The sequence below is a fragment of the Onychomys torridus genome, chromosome 21, assembly GCF_903995425.1.
Source record: "Onychomys torridus chromosome 21, mOncTor1.1, whole genome shotgun sequence".
NCBI lineage: Eukaryota > Metazoa > Chordata > Mammalia > Rodentia > Cricetidae > Onychomys > Onychomys torridus.
Genome location: NC_050463.1, coordinates 29920117 through 29946489, shown reverse-complemented (window position 1 = coordinate 29946489; position 26373 = coordinate 29920117). Strand labels below are relative to the sequence as shown.

General features: G+C 48.1%; 1 protein-coding gene across 1 annotated transcript in view; it reads right to left on the bottom strand.

The window, feature by feature from the left end:
- Positions 1-26373, bottom strand: part of Galnt14 (polypeptide N-acetylgalactosaminyltransferase 14) — a 225557-nt gene that overhangs the window by 57935 nt on the left and 141249 nt on the right. Inside the window, exon 3 of the mRNA XM_036171005.1 lies at positions 1049-1147. Within this exon, the coding sequence (XP_036026898.1) occupies positions 1049-1147 (99 nt within the window). The remainder of the gene's footprint in view (positions 1-1048; positions 1148-26373) is intronic.

Below are 26373 nucleotides of genomic sequence, written 5' to 3'. Positions count from 1 at the left end.
AAGCCCCAACACCACACCAGCAGTGCTGAACCCTCGCTTGTGATTTGCCTTCCTGGAACAGGCAAGTGAGGGGACACGGGCTGGAATCTAGGCTATGTGACCTTGATGGGGGACTTCCAGGGACTTCTCATTTTTCTCTGCTGACCTACTCTGTTGACCTACTTATCACCCCAGCTAAGGGCAGGAGCCCAAGTCTGTCCTTACTCACTGACCTTATTAGTCAGGATAGGGGAGCTACTGTTGGGGATCTGAGGAAGGGGGAGAATGAGGCAGCTGACCTGGATGGGAGGGAGCAGGTAGAGACAGGGAGAGGAAAGTAGTGTCATTCCAGAGAATGGCAGCCCAAACCTGTCAGAGTCTCCTAAGAACCCAGGGGCACCATTCCCAGTCAGGTCCCTGCTCCATGTTCTAGGGCCAGTTTGCTTGTGGCTGGCACTGAGACTTGAGTGTATGGAAAAGCCAGGCAGGCCACAGGCCATCTTTGTCACAACGGACTTCTCGCAGCAGGAACATGAAACTAGTGTCAAGGTGTCCGGGACGCACCAGGGAAGTGGGACTGGAACCTAATATGGAGGTGCCCAGAGAACATCCATCAATGATTGCCCACAGCTGTTCTCACACCCTACCCCCATTGTCTCTGCCTGGAGAAAGCACAGCACAAGATGGGCAGCCCAAGGCACACTCAAGTCCTGATCTGAGCCAGAGGCGGGGATGCTACGGGCAACCCGACAATCTGAGCTTCCTTCCTCCACTGTGACCTTGCCAGTCCATGTTCTTCAGAGAGCCTGGCACAGATGGGCAAAGGGCCTGTAATTCATTCCTCTACGTTGTCTCTGAATGGCTGCAAGTCACCAGCCACTATTAGCATCTGTCTTTCTCTTTAAAAATGGGACGATGGCCTCTCTCACTCATCAGCCAGTGAGGAGTGGCAGAGTGGAGGCATGTGATGTATAGACCAGTGCCTGGTACATGCCTGTGGGATACCCAGTGAGCAGACACAAGCCTGACCCAGGACCAGGCTGCGTGACCAGACGGGAAGATGCCTTACCTGCGGATGGTTCTGAGCAGAGTGGAGCGTGCCTCATTGTGGAAGGTGATGATGATGCTGGTGGGGGGGAGGTCCATGCAGTATACCAGCAGCGAACATCTGGCAAGCAAAGGCAGATGGTAAGTAGGACCTTTGAGAGCAAAACAGAAGAGCCAAGGACCACGGGCATCATCTGAGAATGACCAAAATTAAATGTCCGCCACATGGCGGTGAACCTGGGCTTGGAGCCCAAATGGAAACAAGCATTGTCCTTTACACATTCCTGAGTTCAGGTACAGTACTTCCAAACTCCAAGTCTTGGGCTCTGCCCAAAATCTGGGCCCTCCTAGCCTTCCTACCCAAGTCTCTGGCCAGAGAGCAGATCAAGCCAACAGAAGCCTTATCATATTGACTTCTGGACTGGCTGCTTCAGAGGTGGGTTCTAGCTGGCCGCTGGCTCCCTGCCCCTTGCCCCCTCCCAATACTTAAAGAGACAAAGCCCTGAAGCCTCAGTATAAGCAACCAAATCCCATCCTGAGGAAGCAGTTGCTTCCATGTGTCCGGGATTATTTTGTATGATCACTACATCCGGGGTAATTTCAATTTAATACCTTGCCTCAAGTGAAAATTGTAGCCTGCAGCCTGAGAATTGCTATAATAATGGAAATAGACCCTCCAAGTGAGGCCAGTGCCCCTAGGGGCTGTCATCTGGGTATATACTTCCTCTTGTTTCTCATGATTTCAGGGGTGGCCCAATTATAGGTGGGGTTATAGGGCATTAAAAAAACAAGTAAAGAACATACAAGGGGAGAAGATCAGATATTTGTTCTCATTTTTTTTCCCATTTCTTCCTGATACTTTAATTGGAAATGCAGAGGCCCACAGGTAGGCTTTGAAGGGACTTAACCCTCTGGAGTTGTTAGCAAATAATTTGTACAAATAGGCATTTTCAATTTTCCTGGAGATATGGCTCACATTTTAAGGCAGATTTTCACACAGGTGTGGGCCTGAAACACTCAAGGTCATGGGCTAAAAGACCTGATGTCCCCAATGGTCACCTTGGTGGTGCTGTATTGACAGTTCTGTGGGATCACTTGTATGCTCACAACACAGGCATGGGGGAAGCCAGGATCAGAACCAAGAGTTAGGGAAGAAGGTAAGATGGAGAAATGATTGGAAAGGTAAGCCACAGCCTGTAGGCCTTCCTGCCCCCTGTCAGAGACACCAATTGGTTCCACCTCAGAGCTGGTTCTCCTCCTCCATACCACTCCTCCTTAGCACACTGCAACTCTGTGGGGAGTAAACGAAGTCCTGAGTGAACGTGCATTGTTGACATGCGCGCAGACAACTCAAGGACCCCAGTGCTTCAGACCCACGGCAAATGGCAAAGCCTTTCTCAGGTGAGGTTCAGGGAAATGGCAAAACCTTCCCCTGGTCCAAGTACAGATGTTATGAATGGTTGTCCCTTAGTTAAAACCAGTGTGTGCAGAAATGGTCAACCACAACTTCCTCTTCTTGGCTGACTATAACCTGAAACTGTCCCCCTACAGAGACTCTAAACCTGCCTTCTTGTTCAGCTATATACAATAAACTCGCCTCTACAGTTAAGATGTTTAACCTAAAAGTGTTGGGTGTCCAGGATGTCGCTGGTGGTGCATCTCCATCAGAGCCAAGGCCCACCTGATCCCAGCTTTCCTGCATGTAGTCTATCTTTTCTTCATCCCCTGGTGTCCCAATGAGGTCAGTCCCCAAGCCAAGCAGGTTGTAGCACAGCTCTTTCCCTCATAGTCTTCTGCCCAGTCCCATCCCACAGGGCTCTGCCGGGCCCTTCTCATGTTCAAAACCCTCAAGTAGCGCCTGATGTATAAATTCCAGCTTCATAACTACAGTCTCACAAGCTCTTGAGCTCTCTGTTGATGCTCATGCCACATGGAGCAAGGTTCTCCCTTTTGCTACCACTTGACAGGTTCCTAGTCATCCTTCAAGTTAGTGTCAATGTCCCCTTTGCTGGGAAAAACATTCCAAAGTCTCCAACAAGCAAATGACCTGTTGTTTATACTCTTATAGTTTGGACGTGTAGAAGATGTCTCTTCCAGCACATCTCAAGATGAGACTGTAACCCTAACTTTACGGAGCTCATCCAGGGAAGAACCACAGCTCTATCCATTTGGCATCCCTACAAGGATATGTATGTCTACCAGATTCCTTTTTATAGGGAAGGAAGAAAGTCAGGACATGCATGCCCAGGTCAGCAGAAGACTCAATCGTTTGTGGTTCTCAGACTTGTGGTAGCCTTCCAGATAGCTTCTAGGGAGTCCTGCCCACAAGCTTTTGTGTTCTTATGGAGTCCCCTCCTTCCCAGAATCCTTATATAACCAGTAGGATATGGTAGATGTGACAGTGTGGCTTCAGGAAAGTTCTGTGGTCTCTTCCTGGGCCACAAGGAGGGGAGACAGCTATCATGCTGTGAAGACACTCAGACATCCCTGTAGAGAGAGAGACATCCACGAGGCCCCCTACCCTTACCACTACCAGCTAGCCAGCCATATGAATGGAGTACATCAGAAGTGGGTCCACTCACTCCAGTTAGGCCTTTATGACAGCAGCTACAACAGACTGCTGACTGAAGCCTAATGAGGGATGCTAAGCCAGCACCGCCCAGCCAAGATGCTCCCAATTCCTGACCCATAGACACAGTGAAGATGGTCCATGGCTTTTGTTGTTTTAAGCCACTCAGTTTAATGAGGGATGATTTGTTGAGCATTAGAAACTATTAGAAAAAGGGAAGGGAAATGCTTGGAAACAGCCTCTACTGAGAAGAACCTGGACTTGTCTGTCTTTGGACATAGCCCCAACTCTTGTTAGGAGCAATGGCAAAGGGGTAGGGAATGGTGGTATTGGGGTCCTTGCTTGGTAGATTACAGGATCACTGAGGACATGGAGGGTCTTGGAGAAAGGCCCAGGCAGTGGGGTGGGCAGCAATAAATTCTCCAGGAAGAATAAGCCTGAGACCAGGGAGTGGCCTGGACAAATTATCTATGGAAAGGGAGGTCAAAATCAGAGATCTTAGGGTAGCCTCCTGCTCTCTCTCAGAAACACAGAGAGAAAGGAGACCCTGAATGCCACCACTGCCAGGACATCTGGCTGCTGTGGCTGCACTATAGGGGAAGATGCTTGGAGATCCTCTGTAGTCAGGCCTCAGCTAGCTTTCATGATTTGAGCTATTTGGGGTAAGCTGAGGGAGAATGGTGACCTTTGGAGTTGCCACCTGGTTAGAGAGCTTTTAGACACAGGCATGACTTTGCTTGCCTCAGAGATGCCAGCTGACCCAGAAGCCTGTGCACACACACAGGCAGAGGCTGACTGCCTGAAGTGTGAAGAAGGCTCCATGGAAAACATATTGGGTCCCATAGGGTAAGGTGATGATGGATAGAAAATGGGGTAGAGCAGCCCACAGACTCCTGGTGGGGACCTTGAGCGAATCGCCGTACCTCCCCTCTGCTTCTCTGTGGAGCGGGGTTAGTCCAAACTCTCCCACCAAAGACCTAGGCACAGAAGCTGGAGCTGTGGGCATAGCCTGCCTTCAGTCTGTACAAGCCACTTGAACCAAATGCTGTAAGCACTTCTCGTACCCGAGGTCCAGCTATGCCACAGGGTTACTCGCCTGTGACTTGGATTTCCTCTGTGTTAGATTCTTCACCCACACAATGGAGATGGCAACCCCCAACTTGCACGCCTCCCTCATGGATGATTAGGACAGGTAGCCAAAGGTGCCGGATAAATAGCCACAGGCTTACTATTTCTAACATCAGTCCAGAGACACAGGTGACTCCTGCTGTGCTTAACTGGATCTTTCTCGTGTTGGAAAGCTGTCTTTGGTGGGCATCTCCATGGGCACTGGCAGAGACTAAGGGGCAATGAGAGAGGCAAGAGACGAGACAGAGCTCAAGGACGGTGGCATCCACGCTGGTGAGGTGAACCTGGGCCTGATGACTAGATTTGAATCTGGATTTGCCAAATGCTGGTCGCGAGCCCTAGAGCACGACACTTACCTCCTCTAAGCTTCAATACGGTTACCTGTAAAATGCGGACAAAGTTCTCCTCACAGAAGGACAAGCCTCCTTCACAGGCTTGCCAGGAAGACTATGGCTAACACACACAAAGCATTTGGCAAGTGCCAAGAAAATGGGAGCAGAAAACAGCCGAGCCGGCCTCTAAGGGGAGTATAGTGTGTACTGACTAGAGGTGGGAGCTCACCTTCTAGAAAAGAGAGGGAGGTTGGAGGTGGCAGAACCAGAAAAGCAGCAAGCAGCAGCTGGAACCTAGGTGGTATTCTCCTGGGCCTGGAAGCTCCTACGGCCAAAGCAATGGGACGCAGGCCTTGCCTGGGGTCATACCAGAAAGCCTGCTGTCATGCCTAGGCCCACAGAGGAGAGAGGGCAAGATGGCGTTTCATACTCTCAGGCCCGTATCTCTCCCCAAGCTTTCCCGCCTCTGGTGTAGCTCAAAGGGTCTAGACTCACCCTTCATCTGTTTGATATGCATAGCAGCCTCTGTGGAAAGTTAAACCAAGGCTCGGTACTCCCTCCCCAAAGGACATGCCTGGTTCACGCGTGAGATGAGGGAGCCAGGTCCATGACTCCTTAGCTGGTACTGATTCCTGGTATGTTCTCCCTAGTACAGCGCAAGCAGCAGAAGACATACAGTCATGGGTGAGACCCACACAGGAATCACCTGCTGTCTAAGGCATGGTCCACAGCCTGCTCAGCGACGGAAAAATCCTTAAAGATGCATTCCAAGAGGAGAGTCAGCCCAGACAGTAAGTGGGCTCTCTGTGGGAGGGACCTAAAAGATTAATCAAACACTGAGGTCTCTGGGGCCATGAGGGAAAATGAAGAAGGCGGCCAGTGCTGACGTCTGGCGCCAGCAGATGGACGAGAAAGCATGTTGATAATTTATTAAAGATTCAGGGGGTTTTATCAGAGAGAGGAGCCAGCAAGCAGGGAAGATGGGGTAGGATTGGGAGCGCTTAGCTCATCTTCTGAACCAGGAGGTATACGAGGCATCAGCTGTGTGAAGAAATAGATGAGAGAGAGAGAGAGAGAGAGAGAGAGAGAGAGAGAGAGAGAGAGAATGAATATGAATGAGAATGTGTGTGTGTGTGTGTGTGTGTGTGTGTGTGTGTGTGTGTGTGTGTGTGTGCTGTTTGAGGGAGGAGAATCCCACCACAGCAGCTCCTGAATAACACATTCCTCCAGGATGATTTTAAACAGTTTTGTACCCTCTTCTTCTTTGAAAGACTCATTGGAGACCCATTATTTTCCCAAAGATGAGGGCTCAGTGTACCTCCTGGATTCCCAACCTTGGGAAGGTTCAGTGTCACTGGCTGAAGGTACTTCCAGGGAGTAATTCTGAGGCCAACCCTGGGCACAGGAGGAGCCTTCCCCCACCCTTCCTGCACCCAACTGTGAGGTGTGCTATGTCCTTGTCCCCTCCCCATACCTAAATGAACCTCAGTACATTAGCGACACGCCTGTCAGTTACCACAGTAATGATGTGCACACAACACCCTCCATTTTTATTCCACATATTTGTAAACTCCTGCACCTGCCTGCAAGGGAGAGCATGATGATGATCACGGTCGCCCCCATTTTGTTAATGAGCTAGGAGCTCTTAGTGGTCCCCATGGCCCTAGAACACATGGTCTTCCCTTCACCACATGCTGGGAGCAAACACTTGGTCATAAATTATAAACCATTCGGGATTTTATGCTGGAAGATAAAAACCAGGGGGAGTGACTGAGAGGCTGGCCTTAAAACTTAAAAGCAGAGTGAGAGCATCATTATTATTTCTATGAGGTTAGCAGAGAGAGCTGTGCAATAGCTGTGAGCCTGGAAGGGGGCTCTGGTACCCTGGAAGGGAAGAGAATGAGGGCAGTTACTGAGTGGGCAGCATGGCCAGAGCTGGGTGGAGGGCGCATCATGCAAAAAGGCAAGCCAACACAGTAAGAATCAGACAGCCTGGTATGGGGAACTCTCAGGTTAAACAATTGACTGGGATTCAGCAATGATTTCCCTTCTCTGGCCCTTAGTGTCCTGGTTAATGGTGGCCACAATACCCACCACACAGTGTGTTTAAATGACCACTGGTGGGAACCCTTACCACCAGTCACTATCTGGTGTACCTCAGGTGACTAATGTCCACAAAACTTAGGAAGTGCCTATTGTTTTCCAGATTCACTACTGATATGGTTTGGACATAGAATGGTCCCTCGCTCTGGTTCCTGTTTAAGTGCTGGGTTGTCCCACTGTGGAATGCTGCTGTGGAGGGGACTTAGTTGGAGGAAGGAGGTTATTGGGTTGTGTGCCTTTAAAGGTTGTAACAGGTCCCTGGTCTGTTTTTCTGTTTTTTCTTCCTGTCTACCATGATAAATATGCTTCACCGGGCTCTCCCCACCATGATGGACTGAGGAGGACTCAGGAGGTTGGCAGAGGGAGGCTGAGTAGCTCAGTGAAGCTAGTGAAGGGGACTAGAGCCAGATGTGTGTGTCTTATCCCATGCTATAGTGCCTTCATGCCAGACCGCCCCAGGTGTGACTCATGTCTGCTCTGTGCCTCTTCACACTGTGGGCACTTACGTGCCCCACGCCCAAACTCCACTCAGAAAAAGGAATTTCTACAAGTTCTAGAAACCAGAGGGGCCTAGGAGGGAAGAACAGGTTTGTGCTGCTGGGCAGAGATGGGAAGATGAGGGAACTGTTTTCTGGGGGTACCCCAAGAGAGATGCTGCCCACCAGGAGTCTCACAGGGTGGGAACGATGTGTCCATTGCAAGATTGAGTCAAACACTTCACGGGCATCTGATCCTTTCTAACCCCCACACTTCCGGTTGCTCTGTATAAGGCCAGTCCCAGTTTGAGAAAATAATTTCTCTCCATAGGTTGCATTTCCCTAACTTCAGAGGCAGAGAGATAAAGGCATTACGACTCCCAATAGACGTGGCACTAATTTCTTGGGAGAGAGCTGTGTGTGCCCCAAGGAGTCCCCTGAGCAAGCAGGTGGGGTTGGGGTGGGGTAGTGAGCACCTCCCTGCTCCACCTCCATCTGACATTCTCCTTATCATCTATTCCAAGCCAGAAGAAGCCACAGAGACATGGTCCCTTCTTCAGCACCAGCATGTGACTTTCCAGGCATGAGGAAGGCGGGTGAAGGGAGCCAACCAGCCAGCCTTGGGCCCAGAGACCTTTCCTAGATGTCAGTTTTCTCAGAGCGGAGTGCAGTGAGTTTGCTGCTGGCTTTTGGCATCAGGTCTTGTTTTTCAAGCCGAGAACATCTAATCCACTCCGAGCTTCATTCTGTGGAAGGACATCTGATCTCAGGGGAGGAAAAGGGAGATGAACATCAAATACAAAATGCCAACTCTGTGGCTGGCCCCCAAGTTCACACCTGACTCTTTAGAAGGGCGAGATGCAGACGGCGTAGAAAAGTGTGATGAGTGTAAAATCAGAAATTCCTTTTAACCTCATTTCACGGGTGACACAGATACACTGGAAGGCATGAAATTTTTATTTCATGTCAATTTCACTGGGATTTCACATGCAGATTAATTTGTTCATCCACATAAACATATACTGTTCCTACTTTTTGCCTCAACATCTATTTCTTCTTAGTGTTATAGAAATTCCTTCTCTCATAAAAGATACTTCAAATGATACTAGGAGTTACTATGCTGTTACGATGGTACATTTTAATTGCTTAGTCTGTTACTGAATCTTGGTATACTCAGAAGGGAAAAAGTAGGCCAAAGCAGGCAGGTGACCCTCTGAGAGGACTTTGGCTAGGCACTGTGGTAGGCAGCTTTAAAGATGGCCACCAGGGCTGGAGAGATGGCTCAGTGGTTAAGAGCACCAGCTGCTCTTCTAGAGGTCCTGAGTTCAATTCCCGGCAACCACATGGTGGCTCACAACCATCTGTAATGAGATCTGGCGCCCTCTTCTGGTGTGCAGGGATACATAATAAATAAATTAAAGATGGCCACCAATCCACACCTCTTTGTATAAGCCATTCTCTTGGTGGGCTGAACTAGGTGACTCCCTGCCAAGGAGCAGAAATATCTATGGCAAAGTCACTGGTCCCAAATCTGGCTATCTCCCATCATCCATCTTCCTCATGAACAGAGCATTGCAAGTTGTTTACTGGTGATGAGAAAGGAGAAGAGGAATCAGTGTGTCTCTGAGGCTTCTCCTGGCTTAGAATGGATGCCAAAGAGAATGGCAGATGGAGGTGGAGCAGAAGGTGTTCCCCTCCACCCCACCCCACCTGCTTGCACACTTGGGCATACACAACTCTCTCCCAAGAAGTTAGTCCTGCCCTTATTGGGAGTCATGTGATTGTGTTTGCCTTTACCTTTCCTGCTGTGGTGTTAGAGGAATGGAGAAAATGGAGATAAAACTATTTCTCACCCCTTTGTTACTAAGTTACAAGAGCCTGGCTAACATGCTTTGGGAGAACACACCGCCACACAAGGCTATGGCTAACCCAATCTCACTAAAAGCCATGTGAGGGAACTCCAAGGATGACTCTCCTCCAGCCAACCCCTGCAATGATAATGGTGCTAGTTGATTCCTTGGTGGCAGCTTGGGAGGGTCCCTGAAGTAGGGGACCCACTTATGCCATGCCAGGGTTTCTGACCCATAGAAACTATGAGAAGGTAAGTCTCATTTTAGGCTATAACCCGGTGGTTCTCAACCTTCCCAATGCTTCCACCCTTTAATACAGTTCCTCAGTGTTGTGATGATCACCAAACATAACATTACTTTCGTTGCTATTATAATTTTGCTACTGTTATGAATTATAATGTAAACATCTGATATGCAAGCCCTGTGAGGGTTGCAACCCACAGGTTGAGAACCACTGTCATAAACTTTTGGTATAAATGTTATACAAAGATTAATACAGGCAACCTTGGCTACATTAGTAGAAGAAGAAGAAGAAGAAGAAGAAGAAGAAGAAGAAGAAGAAGAGGAGGAGGAGGAGGAGGAGGAGGAGGAGGAGGAGGAGGAGGAGGAGGAGGAGGTTCATCATCATCGTCACCACCACCACCATCATCATCATCATCAAGCTCTCCTAGGTAAAACACAAACTCCCTTGGATACTTGGAGGAAGAGCCATGGAATTACATTCTCTTCTGTGTCTCTTCAATACTCTGTGGTCCAAGAGTCCCCATGGGACCCTTTGTCCATGCTCTGTTGGCTTCCATCCATAAGATAATACTAAGTAAGTGATGTCCTGAGGATTCTACATGTAGAGAGAAATTAGTATTGGAATGATATTTCTCTCTCTCTCTCTCTCTCTCTCTCTCTCTCTCTCTCTCTCTCTCTCCTTCCCTTTTTCCTACCCCCCTTTCTTCTTTCTTTGGACATCACTTCACTAAGTGTCCTAGGATGGCCCCCAATTCAAGATGCTCCTTCCATGGTTTTACATGCACTGAAATCTGACAGTGTGGGCCACCTGGAAAGACTGTTATCTTACTTCTTGCTGGGACTACCTACAACGATGGAAGTGAATTTGTTTCACACAATGGATGCCCGAGTACACTGAGGCTAAATTCCCTTGCAGAATTTTAAGGTTTTTCTTTTTGTTTGTTTTATTTTTAAATGCTGTCCTAAAGGTCACGACAGACATTCCTCCTTTTCGGTCCACCAGGCCACTCTGCAGAGTACCTGGTCTCAGGGTAGTCCTAGCTAGGCCAACACATGCATTCCTTTGCCTCTAACTACCACTATGTTCTTTACCAGTCCAGTTATGGGTCTTCATATCATGTTCTTTAGAGAATATCAGCATCTCCTGGATGTATCAGCCATCTACTGCCAGCAGCCTTCTTCTATCTCTCAGAAAATCTATGCCTTGACACTTCTAGGCCACTTCCACGGTCTGATTAATTGCAGGCTGGAGATCAGAACAATGATCCTGGAAATCAGTCCTGAACATCCTGCCTCCCGGCAAGGTAAGAGAGTCCCATGGGGTCTGTCATGACAAACTAGGAAGATAAGTAGGGAGTGGGCAGCCGGGTATGAGACCAAATTGCTCCGACTGGCTTAAATGCTTGGTATCTGTTTCTGGTTTAGAAGCAGCACCAATAGCTGGAAAACTTTTCTTTGACCCCCCCAAACAAACAAACAAACAAACAAACAAAAACTCTGATGGGTTTTTGTAATATCCAGCCAGAAGGGTCCTTGAAGATCATCTGTTTAATTGCCCCCTTCACTGTGAGCTGCTAGACAGTATTTCTGGGAGATGTCTGCATGCTTGGTGAAAAAAAGTGGACATGGGCCAAGAGGATTTGGCAGATAACGTTAGATGAAGGTTAGATTAGCTTCATAAAATACTACTTTTGGTGCCTCATGAAGGAATATGGACCTGTTAGAGGTTCTGAAAACTTTTAGGGGCTCTCCATTCCCCACACCTCTCCCTCAAGACCTAGCACATCTGCTCCCTTGTGCTTCCCCTCCCCTTTCATAGTACATCTCAGTTCCTATATACCAGAAACTCAGATATAGCTATTGATTTACTAAAGCATATCACTTATTAAACCAAACAGAATGGAATGTGGTCTCAACCAGTTTAGAAAGCATTGCCTCCAGATACTCACCCCCTACTTTTTTCTTATTACAAATAAAGAAAATGAGGACCAGAACAGTGGATTGACCTACCCAAGGTGACTACTGTGCGGTAGAGATAAGCTTTTTTTGTTTTGTTTTGTTTTTAGTGACTGAACTCACTCAGCTTCCTTAAAGCATCCAGGCTTAGAAAACCTACCAACCCTACAGACAGTCCCCATCATTCGGGGTGGCCCCATCCGTACAATGTCATCAGCTACCACAGCCTTCAAGGGCTCTTTTGCCACCCTCTCCTCTGAGAATACCCCTGTCAAGGCTCCCATCACTTCTTCATGATGAGAAATGACAGCTTCACAGCTGTCTTCTCACTAGTCATGCTATGACAGACCTGGGTTGTCCTTTGCCCTTGGCCTCGGTGACATGGCCCTAGCATGGCTGTCTCCTTCTCAGCCACATCCTCTTGACTCTCCTCCTCTCCCCGTCATGGGAAACCCTGCTGTTCTGCAAAGACTTTCTCCTGGGCCATACTTTTCGGAATCATCCTTCTCTCTGGGCCATCAGTCACCCACGTGTTTGCTCATGCCCCAGCTCTAACTCACCAATGAGCATCATCTACTGGGTATCCCCAGGAATGAGTTCTTCACTCACTCTCAGCCTCTCACATGTATTCCCCAGCTCATCATCAACCATGTGTCCCAGCCCAAGACATGGCTTCTAACCCTGATTCTCTCTCCCCCATAACCACCCTAATTAAACCTGGCTCGGCCATTCATCTTCCTTATCTTTCCATCTGGCTGTTTCTCTATGTTCCCATCCAGGCTTTTCTAGATGACTGCGGCAACTTCCTGTCTCCTCCCAATGCACTGGAGCTGCAGCCACTGGAGTAGCCGGCCTAAAGCTGCAGCCTCTGCAACGTTCCATGCTATCTAACTGCTCACAAAATACAGACAGCTGAGACACCTGATCATGGCTTACCACCCATCCTTGGTTCTCCCAACTCCAGGCTGCCATACCCTCAATATTCCAGCCACACATAGCCACACACTGCTCTTTGTTCATTCTGGATCTCTGCAGGTACCATCTCTCTCCTGTGTATGTGAAATGCATGTTTTCTTCTACGGCAATGGTTCTCAACCTTCCTAACGCTGTGACCCTTTATAATAGTCTCCATGTTGTAGTGACCCCCGACCATAAAATTATTTCGCTGCTATTTCATAACTATAATTTTGCTACTGTTATGAATTGCAATGTAAATATTTGATATACAAGATATCAGATATTCAACCCCTGTGAGGGTTGAGACCCACAGGTTGAGAATCACTGTTCTATGGGTGGTTTCTTTTTTTCTCTCCTTCTCTCTTTATTTTGCCTTTCTAGGACTCTATATCTGCCCCATTGTTGTAATTTACTATGAACCATATATATATATATATATATATATATATATATATATATATACACACATCTACATCATCTACCATTACCATTTCATAAAAGAAATGGTGTCTAAATTCCCGAAAAGGCCATAATCTCAGCATAATGAAAAGACTACTAGATGTAGATGTCGGCATTGGTGAAATCTCCCCCACTTTCTCTCTTCTGTCTTAGCTCCACCAGTCAGATGTGGACTAATTTACCAACTGGCATCTGAAGGCACAGTTTAATGATCCATCACATTAAATCATGATTTGCCTTTGTCTGCCAAAACTGTAAATACTAACACGGAAACAGGATGGCTCCTACTCTTGGTCTGGGACCAGCAGACATTCCTCTGCTCTTAGTGCTGTGGCTGTCACTCTGTGAAGTACTTCTCATCTCTAGCCTTAGTCCATCTCCTCGGGCCATCTCTGTGGCATGTGTAGACAGGACTAATAGGGACTCAGAATACCTACTTGCCCTAGAGAGTACAGGTTTCTCTTTTTGAGTTAGATCTCAAGAAATGACCATTGCTCCCCTGGGCACCAGGCTCACCTTGTCAGCCAATTTAGGTCACAAAGTTGACCGGAAACTTGAAAGTGAGCAGGAGACCGAGGCTGGCTAGAAGCTATATGGAGGAATAGCTCCTTCCCCTTAGCTCTGTGTACAATGCAAGGGGCTACCCTTTGGTACTAGGATCTAGGTCAATTAGTATCACTTACTACTCAGATGGCAGCTGTGTGTGTGTGTGTGTGTGTGTGTGTGTGTATGTGTGTGTGTTTGCATGCATATGAATGTGGGGGTCAGAGTTCAAAGGAGAGTATGGGGGCAGGGGAAGGAGGACAGTGCTCTCCAAAGGTTCTGTAAATTCAGAATCTCCTTCCTGGGACTAACAAGTGTTGGGGATAGGCCAAGACTTATTTTTGAGTGTTTCCTGAAAAAGATCTTTGGTGTCTGGGAGCAGGGTGCCTTCATGTCTTATTTTAGCCCTGCTGGAATCACGTGGCACAATAGTAATAATAGATATGCTTACCGAATGCTCGCTCCACCTCAGGTATTCTTCACAGAGCTCTAAATGTGCAGAGTGATTCTCAAAGTGGGTGCTGCATCGCTCCTCTCTCACCACAGAGGAGACAGGGAGTAGCAGAAGGTCTCCTAAAACCAGACACTCTGGCTTCCCACTCAGTGCCTCACCCACCTTGTTACCAGACCCTTGAAGGGTATCAGGTTCACGGATACAAGTCTTGTTTAATTTCGGCCTTTCTCTTCATTATGTGTCTTAATGACTACATGCTCGAATGTTCTAGGAAGTTGGAACACTGTGGGCTAAAGAGTGATGTGTCCTCTTCCTGTTTCCCAATGCTCTCTTATTTCCCAGACTTCCTAGATTCAGGCTCAGTGAACTATGCCCTTCTTTTGCTCAAGAGTAGAAAACTTCCCACAAGGGAGCAGCTACAATCAGAACTCCACCTTTGGCTCTAGGGAAAGGCCAGACTCAGGGTCTGGAGCTCAGGTGTGGTCCTCTTGAGGGCCAAAATGCCCCGTGTCTCTTCTCTAGGGACTCTGAATAGTGTGTCCCTTGGAAAAGCTCTGGGGTGGGTGGCAGTCAGGTAACAAGAAGCAAAGGCTTCTACACCTTCCTAAGTCAACACCTTCTGAATCAACCCTGTCCCCAGATCATCTCTATCCCCTCCTTTTGTTCTGATTTTTGTCCTCCTAAGTCTGACCTGTGTCCTAGCTCTGCCACACACCACTACTGATGATTACTGGTGGAAGTATTAAGGCAACCCCACGTAGTTAAAAGGGAGGTTTATTTTGTGGGTAACTTACAAGTGAAGGAATAGGTAACAGGGTCCAGGAGAGGTGAAGTTCAGCCCAGCGGTGTTCTCTGGAGAACTCCACTCAGTCTACCATCCAACATCCAGACTTACTAGGAACCAAGAGAGCCGGCACATCCAGATCTCAGGTCTTAAGGGCTCGTATCTCTGCCCTGCCTCAGGGGCAGGCCATAGGTAGGCGTGACAGTTACCGGAAGCCTCACTAGGAAGCCTCACTAGGGGTAGTACTTCCAGGTCAAAGCTGGAACAGCTACCTACTACAGATGATTCTCTCTGCTTGCATTCACCTGCCTTCCAGCCCACCCTGTCATCTCTTTTCACAGTCCCCTCATAGGAGACATCTGTCCCTACAAAACCAGCTAGGCTACCTCCCTTGGTTATTGCCTATTGACAGCTTCTACACATCTCCCCATCCGTCACCTACCTGTCCTGATACCTCCCCATCCTGGCACCTCGCCTTCCACAGGTGCTTAATTATAGGCGCTGCACATCCCTCGGCTCAGATCCCTTCCTCCACCCCGTATCTTACAAAGTGCCCCCCTCCACCAAGCTGCCCATCTTTTGGGGAGACTCTGCCCTTCCTACGGGCAGGGCCACTTTTCTACTTTTTTTTTTTTTTTCATCCCTCAGAGGCAAGTCACTCAGCCTGCCAGCGTACATTTCCTCATCTCTAAAACCAGGATCATAGCAAAGTTATGAGGCTTAACCGAGAGCACATACGTAAGGTGCCTACCACATGTCAGGGGAGCAGTATGATCAATAAGTGCTTGCTGATTATGGTCTTGGATTTATGAGTGAACACGAGACTCCTCTGTGGAGTGTAGGTGGCCTTAAATTTCCTGTGATTTGATTTTCTCGCTCTGCTCTGAGGATGCAATTCCCACTCCTGTACTCCCAGACATTGTTTTCAGTAGAGAGTTTGAGAATGGATTTAAGGTACCCTTTGGGTCCCTATTCATAGGGCTGATTCCAATAAGCAAAGAATGAGGGCAAAGGACTGCACTGGACTCTGGATACATAGAAAGAGGTCAGCACCTCTGGCCCGTGTCCCCCAAAGCTTGGGAAGGAGACAGAGAGGGAGCGGATGCTTGTAATTTAGGGTGATGAATGCTTTTCAGAGATGGATGTGAGTGTAGGGGAGATGCTGGACTTCTGCTAAGATCAGCCCAGAGAAGAGACACGCTGTCTGGATTACAGAAAGATGAAGAGGTGCCCTGAGCAGAGAGCAGCAGAGAACAAGGAGGCCCACCCTAACGTTGGAACCAGGGAACGAGTCCTGGCCAAGCCTTCTGCAAGGCTGTGAGGAAACACACACAGTCACTGTCAGATGAGTCTGTAATTTGGAAAGGTCTAGACTGAGGGGGATGTTGTCTTGGGCATGTGCTACTCAGCTCTAAGCCAGGAGGGGCAGCTGGGGTTGCTGCCATCACCCAGGTGAGAGGGATGAGCCACAGAGCTGGGCAGGGAGCACAAAGACTCGGGGATCACTAGAAGGTAGACCGAACAAAAACTAGTGCAAAAGAAGAACAAGACTCCAGAGTGTCTGGCTTGAGTCAAGTGGTGAACAGAGGGACCTGGTGTAGGAGGGAGCAGATCTCAGAGCAAAGAGGGGTTGGGTTCTTCTCTCTCTGGAGAGGTGACCTGGGCAGGCTCAGGGAAGTCTGTGAATGATCAATGAAGGAGACTCTCAGGCAGGAGGCAGGAGGAGGGAGCCCAAGAGGAAGCAACAGCAGGGTTACTCTGGCCTTCTGCAGGTTTATTCCTGGGTGAGGCCAGGTCAGAAAGCAAGAACAGCTTGCTTGTGATAGAGCCTCCATCGATAGAAGGGGTTCTTCTTGTGGCCTCAGAGACACCCAAGGTAACCACTGCTGGTGTTTACAGACCTCAGTCCTCAATAGCCTAGAGGGACGTCATGACTGGCCCGGTGCTACAAGTCTCTGCCTTCCACATACACTCTCATCTGGCTTCCTAGCCACCTCAAAGCCTCACACGTGGCTCTCCGCGTGCCATCCCACCGTCTGTCACACGCCTGCCACCCACAGCTGTCATCTCCTCTTCTGCTCTTCTCCTTTCTTGTCAAACACATTTTCGTACTTGCTGGCCCCGGGCCCTCCATCACTCCTTCTTCTGGCCTTGGCGCCTCTCCTCCGCGTCTTTAAAAGCACAAACTTGGCCAGATGCACTGTTGCAGATGCCTCGCTGCTTCTTCCTTGCTATCCAGTTTTTAAGAATGTTTGACATTTCAGGCAAGAGAGATACTCCGTGCCAGGAGCTACGGCTGGGCCAGGAGCTCTCCGAGGACTTCCCGCCCAGCGTGCCTTGCGCCAACCTCACCTTGAGCTCAGCTGGGCGCAATGCACAAAGAGCCACAGCACCCCAGCTAAAGAGGTTGAGAGAAGGTTCTGAGCTAGGACTTCTCCACACTTGTTGGCATCCACCATGACCGGTCCCTCCACCTCTGAGTCTACCTTGCTTCCTTCCAACACTATAGAACAGGGAAAAGAGCATCATTACTCCCCCTCTATGGGTGATGAAATAGAGTCTGGAGAAGTTTCAGTAACTCACCTAAGGACCAGCTACGATGGAGTTGAGATGCTTTTTCCCAACTCTCAGAGGTGGAAAATCTAGCTGTGTCCTAGTGCACCAGGTCCCTTGCCTGGGCCTCAGCTTGCGTCTCTGAAATGGCCATCATCTCTTCTCCCAAGACCAGAAAGGACATTGCAAGAGATATAAAATGCTAAATAAATACAAGACACAAGCAGTCTTACTAGGAGAATGTCCTGTATCTTCCATCCTTTTTTTTTTTTTTTAAGGGGATAGTGCTGGCCCTGGTCCTAGCACCCTGATGATTTCGTCAAGCAATCCATTAGCATTGTTTCTTCCTATTGTTAGCGACACATGCCTCATATGACACAAACCAATGGTTCTTTAAAGTACTGGAGGCAGGTGAAGGGACTGTCAGGTGGCAGGCTCTAGGTGTTAAAGACAAGAAGTGTGAGGTTCTGGCTCCTTATTCCAGGTGACACATTCAGGCAAGTGACCCATTGTCCTAAGCTGCCACCGGCAAACCATGCCCTGCCCAGCAGCAAATGGATGCTGTTGTACTAATAGAGCCCATACTTCCAGTAAAAAAGACTGATGGGTCCGACCATTGAGAAAAAAAAAACAGGTATGACTACCATATGCCTGTGCCTCAGGCCAGGAGAGGCCTGGTGACCTCCATGCTGACAAATATGTGATGAGTGGGGAGGCTGGCTGGTGGAAACAGACAAGGTAGCAATATAAAAGGACAGTGCTAATGGTTCTGGAGGGTCCTTGAGCCTGGCTAGGAAAGGGAGTTTGTGGAGGGAAAGGTTAACTCAGGGTGATGCCGGGAGGAAGACACTGAAAGCAGAAAGGTGTCATGTTTCTGGAAATAGCTTCCAACCTGATTCCGCTCCTAAGTCAGTTCCTGTGTGCAGTCTTACTGGAAAAAGCGCGTACAATACAGCAGCAGATGGAACTGGAATTGACCATAATAACCACCTCCAGTTACTCCACTCATGGTTCATATGCAGAAATGGATGCTGTATCAGTCAGGGTTCTCTAGAGAAACAGAACTGATAGACTGAAATTCTCTGGATCGAATCTCTCTGAATCAATCTCTCTCTCTCTCTCTCTCTCTCTCTCTCTCTCTCTCTCTCTCTCTCTGTGTGTGTGTGTGTGTCTCTGCCTCTATCTATCTATCTATCTATCTATCTATCTATCTATCTATCATTTCTATCTATATCTATCTTTCTTTCTATTATATATATATATATTATATATCTATGCATACATACTAGATTTATAGGATTATTGGCTGTGGTCCAGCTAGTCCAACAATGACTCTCTACCAATGGAAGGTCCAAGAATCTAGTAGTTGTTCAGCCCATGAGGTTACATGTCTCAGATTTTGCTCTTCAGGATATGCTAGAATCCCTAAGAAGTAGGCTATAATGCCAGTGAAGGAATGGACTTGCCAAGAAGAGTGAGAGAAGCAGGCAAAGAGAGAGTTGCATGTCTTTTATACAGGCTACCAGTAGAAGCTGTGGCCCAGATTAAAGGTGAATTTCCCCACATCAAGAGATCTGGGCTAAAAGTGTATCTTCCCACTTCAAAAAATTTAATTAAGGAAAAAAATCCCTCACAGGTGTACCTAGCTACCTAGTTTGGGTCAATTTCAGATATAGTCAAATTGACAACCAAGACTAGCCATCATAGATGCCAAAGGGGCTAAAGAGGTTAGGGCCTTATCTAGGCAGGACCCAGGTATTCTTGTACTCACCCCTAATTTCTTTCCTTATTCTATGATTCTGTCTCAAAATGTTTGGCAAAAGATAACCCAAAGAGAAGCAGGTCTCTCAAGGGGATGAAGGTTCAGGTCTAGGACTTGGTACTTCAGCAAAGGGCATAGGTCAATGGAATACAGCAGAAACTCTTGTTTTAGGCATCCAGCTAATCAAAGTGCTTATGAAAACCTGCTGTGCCGGGTAGTTTTATGTCAGCTTGACACACACGAGAGTTATCTGAAAAGAGGGAACCTCAATTAAGAAAATGCCTCCATAACATTGGGCTCCAGGCAGGCCTGTAGGGCATTTTTCTAAATTAGTGATTGATGGGAGGGCTCAGCCATGGTGGGTGGGGCCATCCCTGAGCTCATGGTTCTGGGTTCTATAAAAAAGCAGGCTGAGCAAGCCATGAGGAGCAATCCACTAAGCTTCACCCCTCCATGGCCTCTGCATTAGTTCCTGCCTCTAGGTTCCTGCCCTGTTTGAGGTCCTGTCCTGACTTCCTTCCATGATGAACAGTGATATGGACGTGTAAGCCAAACAAACTCTTTCCTCCCTAACTTGCTTCGGTCATGGTGTTTCACGGCAGTAATGGTAATCCTAATTGAGACAGGAGGGTCCATAAGTTGGACATGAACCAATGGCTGCAATGAGGGAGTTCCCAGTTGCCTGGATGGAGGCGCTGCTGTTCTGGAGAATCGACATTCCACAGGGCAACCATTGGCATTTCCACAGATATTTCCCTTATTGCCTTACATGCAGTAATCTGTAGTCTAAATTCCTCATGGCAAACGTTTAATCCAAGTCACTTTCCCATTTTTGGCATTAAACATATGCTCGAATCTTTTTCTGGACTTCTTTCCTTTGCTCAAATTCTCAGACTGTATGAACTATGGGAAACAGATCCAAGGAGGAGGCGGGGAAACCTGCCCCCAGAACCAAGGCCACTCATCAGTAACTTCAGAGCCACAAAGGATGCTTTGTCAGTCGCCTGCCTGTTACAGCTTGGCCTAGGTGACAGAACAGCAGATGGCACTCTTTATTTCATTAGATAATTGAAATGTTACTTTTCATGCCTCCAGGCAAAGCTAAAATATAATTGTCAGACTACCTTAACCGCAAAACCCAGAATCCTTGTGTATCACCTCTTCTCCTAGCTCCTAAGTCCAAGTTCACCTCGTTTAGTCTGTCCCTGTCTCTCTGTCTCTGTCTCTGTCTCTGTCTCTGTCTCTCTCTCACACACACACACACACACACACACACACACACACACACACACACACACAGCACACAGGCTTGGCCTAACAGGTTTATGTTAGTCACAGAATGAGAACTATAAATAGGTTTAGAATTTGAAACCTGATTTTGAGTTTCAGCTAAGCACTGTTGAACTGTTTAACCTTGGATAGGCTCCTCAACCTCTCTGAGCCTGGTTCTTCTCATCCAGGTGTGAGGTTCATCTCTACCTTTGAGGATATGCCCAGGTCTCAGTAACCCACTCTGGTGCTCATTCTGAAGGTGGCTTTGGGGATGAATGCCAGGTCCTACATCCACTCCAGTTTCTTTATTCCAAGACCAGTGTTTAATCCTCATCCCTCCCATCTCACCTAGGAACAAATGGCCCAGTGTGACAGCCATGAAGCCACTATAAGGGTTCTGTTATGAAGATCCTATGGCAAACTCCTTCTCTGAGGTTGACCCCAGTTAGGACCAAGCTTAGCTCCCTTGGGGGGCATTATTGCTACCTGGCCCCATTTTGCCCAGTCCACTTTGGTTCCTTCCTTTCTTCCGTTAGAAGCTCTCATCATATAGTTCTGGCATAAAATGTGCATAGACCACCCCTGGGGTTGCCATGGCAATGGGGTGATGGTAGTATAAGAATGAGTGCCTTCTAGTTGTTGACTGCGTTGACTCCTAAGTCCTTCTCCTGCAGTCAAGACTTCGTTACATGTGACCCTAAGTTTCTCTTCCAGAGGTTTCCTCTACTCCTTCCCTCCATCATCTCATTCTACAAACTGGATGGATTTGACAAAACACTGGCTCTCCTGTCTGGCAGTTTCCTATGCTCTTATTCCAAATGCCCATCACCTGGTGAACACATAAAGACCCATATGTTCCTGCCAGCTGGAGCTAAAGCGCCAGCTACTTCTGCAAGCCACAGATTCCCTCTTCTGCACAGGCCCACTCCCCTTTATCCACAGAAGCACCTCTAGCCCCCATCCTAGCCCCCATTCTAGCCCCTATGCTCCACTACATGTCCAAGGCAGAAAAAGCCAGACTACAACCTGCAAGAGAGGGAAAAGTAGGGGTGCCGGACTGATTCGAGGAGAGATGTCTCAATGAAATCCCCGTTCAAGACCCACGGGGACCCAATTCCTAAGCCGGAAATGGACATGGGGAACATTCTAAATACAAGTGTTGGATGAATGAACTGAAAGCACAAATTGTGAATGAATAAACGGATGATGTGCATAACGCAGGGTCAAAGTTGGTGTGTGTGTGTGTGGGGGGGGTTCTCTAGGGGACCAGCTGTGAGCAAACAGATCTGCTGAAGTCGTCTGTCTAGATGACTTCTCATTAGCCAGTGTTCCTGCTTGATCCTCTTTGGAAGACTAATGAGTCCTTCCTTTGGGAAATCTGGAAGTCAGAGCAAGCAGTGGCAGAAGAGATCTGCAGCTCCATGTTCAAAGAATCCAGGGACAGGAGTAAAGGGACTAATACTCTATTCCTGTGGCCCATTCCCCCCTCCTACCTGGGGAGAATTATCTCAGGACTCTTGTATTACTTGTCTCACGGCTATGACCAAATATCTGATAAGCAGCAATTTAAGGAAGCGAGGGCTTATTTGGGATCTCAGTTTGAGGATGCAGTCTATCATGAGGAGAAAGGCATGGCATGGTGACAGGAATGCTCTTAACTGTGACTATTGATTTCCACCCACCTCCACAGAACAGGCAGCATGGAGCAGTGAATACTGGTGTTCCTTTTGTTTCCTCCTTTTAAAATATTAATTTTTTTTCTTTGAGTCTAAGTGTCCTGTAGCCCAGGCCAGCCCCAAGTTTTCTATATAACTGAGGCCAGCCTTGGATTTTCCCTCCTTGTCTCTCTCTTCAAAGTGCTGGGATGACCAGATGAGTACTACATTCTTTATTTTAATTTTATTTTATTAAGTCTGAATTCCTAGCTCATGGGATGTCCATCTGCACTCAGGACTGGCATTCCATCTTCAGTTAAACCTCCCTAGAAACATCCTCACAGCCATGCTTAGAGGTGTGTCTCTCAGGGAATTCCAAGTCTAGTCAAGTTGACAATGAAGATGAGCCATCCCAGCACTGTAGACATTAGCGCCAGGTACCCAGGTCTGCTGACTCAGTTTAACTGCACAGCTACCTCCAAGGTGCTCTGAAATGCCTCCCGTGGTCCCCTTTCTTCCATGGAGCAACTTGGAGTCCAAGCAAAGCGTACATAGAGACACCATCCAGGGGCTCACATCTTGTCTTGAAAAATGGTTCTCACAGGGGGACCGGAGAGTAGCAGATGTGAAGAGCTTGTTTGCAAAAGCTAAGTGTCTGTGATGGGTTTCCCCTCCCCTCCTCTCAGCCTTGCTGCAGAATCACTAACACAGTGCTGAGCTAGTGGAATAGCCTTGACTCCGAGGGAATATGAACATTTTTTACGCTTTGCCATTCCAGCCGTAAAGATTCTTATCCTATTACTGCTAAGTGACGAGCACAAGGAGAGAAATGATGATGATCTTTGACAGCCATTCCAACTGAGTAAATACAAGGAGGGAGAAATGCGTTCAGACACTGGGCCACTGCCCCTTCATTTCCCAGGATGAAAAGGAGCAAAGGAAAAATGTCTTCCTGGCGAGATGTATCGAAGTGTGGAATTTTCCCTCCAGGCAAGCGATGGGCGCCCCACTGATTCTTACCATTTAGTTCCAGGCTGGACGGAAGGCTGGGAGAATATGCCAGAAGAAAGCAATCAAACCCAGCCAGGTCAGGGGGGAAGACCTAATGAAGCTTACCTAGCTCTAACTCTGTATAGCCCACCCTGACACCTGCTCTCCTGCGATCCAAGCAATCCCATAATAGGCATTGCTAGGCAACAGCAAAACCATACATTCGCTTTATCAAAATATCCCCCCCAACCCTACCCCTGACCTGAGGGGTGTGTCTCCATTTGATGGCTACTTGTTCGCCAGATGTTGTATGTACTATCAGGATGATGACAGATCCAGCTGGTGTAACAGGGTCGAGGTAGAGTAACTGCAGAGCAGGGACTGTTTGTTGGGCCAGTCACTGTGTTATGAACTGAAGAACTCTGGGGAAATATTCTTGGACTCTTAGCTCAGCTAAATGTATCTCTTTCTTACAATGAAATTTTTCTGCGTGGCACACCACTACCTCCTACCAATCATGTGAGGTATATATATCGATGGACCCAGGCCGTTGACAGAACAACATGCCTGAAGTGGAAAAGCTGGGATTTGGAGGCCCAGTGCTCTGCTCGGTTGAAGTGGGATAAGCTAGCAGGATGAGTATATACATCTGTCTGGACCATAAAGACTGCCCGAAGCTGGTCACAGCCGTCCACAATTGTGTAATGATGTGCCGGCTCAGAATGAGTGGAAGTCATCCAGCCCAACACTGTACAAAGAAGATGGAGGAGGGGGAGGGGCCAGGATGTTTCAGAAGTCACTCTGCAACCCTCCTTCCCACTTCCCTCTAGAGACCTGCATTGTCTACAAAAGCATGTAGCAAGCCCCAGGGTCAATGATGTGACCATCATTCCAAACGGATGTGAGCAGGGGTAGAGTGGGCAGGGGAGGGATGTTAACCTCACTGTGTGAATATGTAAGGGATCCGTCATCCATCACTTTCTGCACCGTTCTGGCTAGGACAGTGCCAAGGATCTGGTCAGTTCATCAGCCTCCAGGGCTGACACCTTCCCCTCTTCCACCTGCTTCCTGTCACCTGGCTTCTCCAGCTTCTGAGGCAATTCACCCCAGCAGCACCCACTTGGCAGCTCTTGCCCTAATGCTCAGCTAATAGTTGTCTGTTCCAGGCGCTGTCCAAACGCATACTATAAATCAGAATCCAATTACTGTGGTAAGAAAATCGCAAGCAAATTTAATAAGCTCCAGACCCCTCCCATGTGCTGTTTTTTTTCCCCTCTTCTCTTTTCAATAATGAGAATTCTTCCAGGGGGAGAAAAAGGCTTTTTCCTTTAACTCTATGACTGTTCTCTCCATCTCTCACATGAAGCCCCTGAGGGTCAATGGATGATGACAGGGGGCTTCTTTGAGCTCCCCTCTGTCTCTCTGCATGGAAGGCAGGTGGGAGGAAGTGGTCAACGGTCTTTCTGACCTGTCTTTTATTTATTCAATGAACAGATATTGGATCCCTATCACACAGCGGACGCTGTAATAGATGTTCAATGCGTTCTTTACCCTACGGGGCGATGGACAACAGAACTAGCAGGACCTTTGAAGTGAGGCAGGATGGGGATACAGACTGGCTTAACAGGAGCAAAGCCTGCATCAATGGGGCTCGGTCCCATGAATGAGCCAGGCAGCGGATGGAGGTCACTGGCCATGGGCTAAGGAGTAACAGTGCAGTAGACACTTAGGAGCAGTGATGCCAGTTTCCAGAAGGATAGCAGGATGAGGATGGTGGAGGAAAGCAGAGGAGGGAACAAGAGAGGCCAGCCTCTCCAAGGCCAGAGCTGGGAGCCCTGACACCTGGGCAGAGGGTAAGGTACACAATATGTGGGCAGCGGGGTGCACTTATCCCAGGACCTCTACTCTCTTCATAAAACCCAAGCCTTTTGGCAGAACCAGCTCATACATGTACTCCATCTAGACCACAGAAGTGGGCCGCCAGAGCTGGCCAATGCTTCCTAGTTTCTAAAAGGGCAGACCTCAGAACCGCCCGAGGTCTGGCTAAGCCAGAGAGCTGGGATTTCCTCCAACGTTTCTGGGTGAAGGCTAAGAATGTACATTTCCAACACATTCCCAGCGGATGCTGTTGTGGTTGGCCTTTTGGTCTGAAGAACCAGACTTGGAAAGCCATTTCAAATCCTTGCTGTTCAAAGTGTGACCCACAGGCCATAGTCATTGCTGTCACTGGGGAACGTGTGAGACACACAGAATCCCAGAATTGAAGAGAAGATACGGTGGCTAAGAGCACCTGTTGCTCTGCCAGAGGACCCAGGCTTGATTCTTAGGACCCACACGGTGGCTCACTATTACCAATAGTTCAAGTTCTAAGGGATTTAAAGCCCTATTTTGGCCTCGGCCAAAGTGTGACATTCACTTTCTCATACACACAGACACACATAAATAAAAATTATATAAAAAAAGGAAAATAATGCAGTCTATTGGTCCTCAGTCTAGATCTACTGAGTCGGATGGAAAGAATCCTCAGATGACTCATCTATTTGCCTGTTTAAGTCTGAGCAGCCCTTACCCAGAGCAGCTACCCTCAAGTCTTGCTGCTCATTAGAGGCACTTGGGAGCTGAGCAAGGACACACTTGAGTTGATTGGAGTCTGGGTATCAACATATTGAAAAGGCTGCCCAAGCGCCTCTCATGAGAAGCCCGGATTGAGAGCTGCTCAGACCGACGCTGAATAGCCAACATGCCACACTGTGTTGTCGCTCGGCCTCATCTCTCCGGCGTCAAGCCTGACCTTGAACCCCACCTCGGTTCTTCCCTATCCCCACTGCCACACCTGACAGTTTAGCATCCTCATTCTGGTTCCGGGCTGGTGCTTCATTAGTCGTTTGAATCATCTCTGGTTTTCTACCAGAGTGTTTCTCTTCCACATAAGGCTCGGCCGTCATTGCAGTTATTTTTCTCTACCGTTAACTATGAAATAGGTCAATGCTGTCTACATATTTTATTTGATCGTTATAACAACCAAAGTAGGTGGGAATCATTCCTGTTATTTTTATCCCTGCTTTTCAGAAGAGGAAAGCAAGGAGTAGAGGAAGTGAGTGAGTCCATTCATCTAACCAGTGGCACAGCCAGGATGAGAAATGGCTGTCTGATCCCAAAGACCCCTGTCCTGACCCTCTAGTGACCCTCTTACATTGCTTTTGACTTCACTTTGCTTTACACAAGAGGTCTGGCCTGACCTACTGCTGGTGATGGACTGGC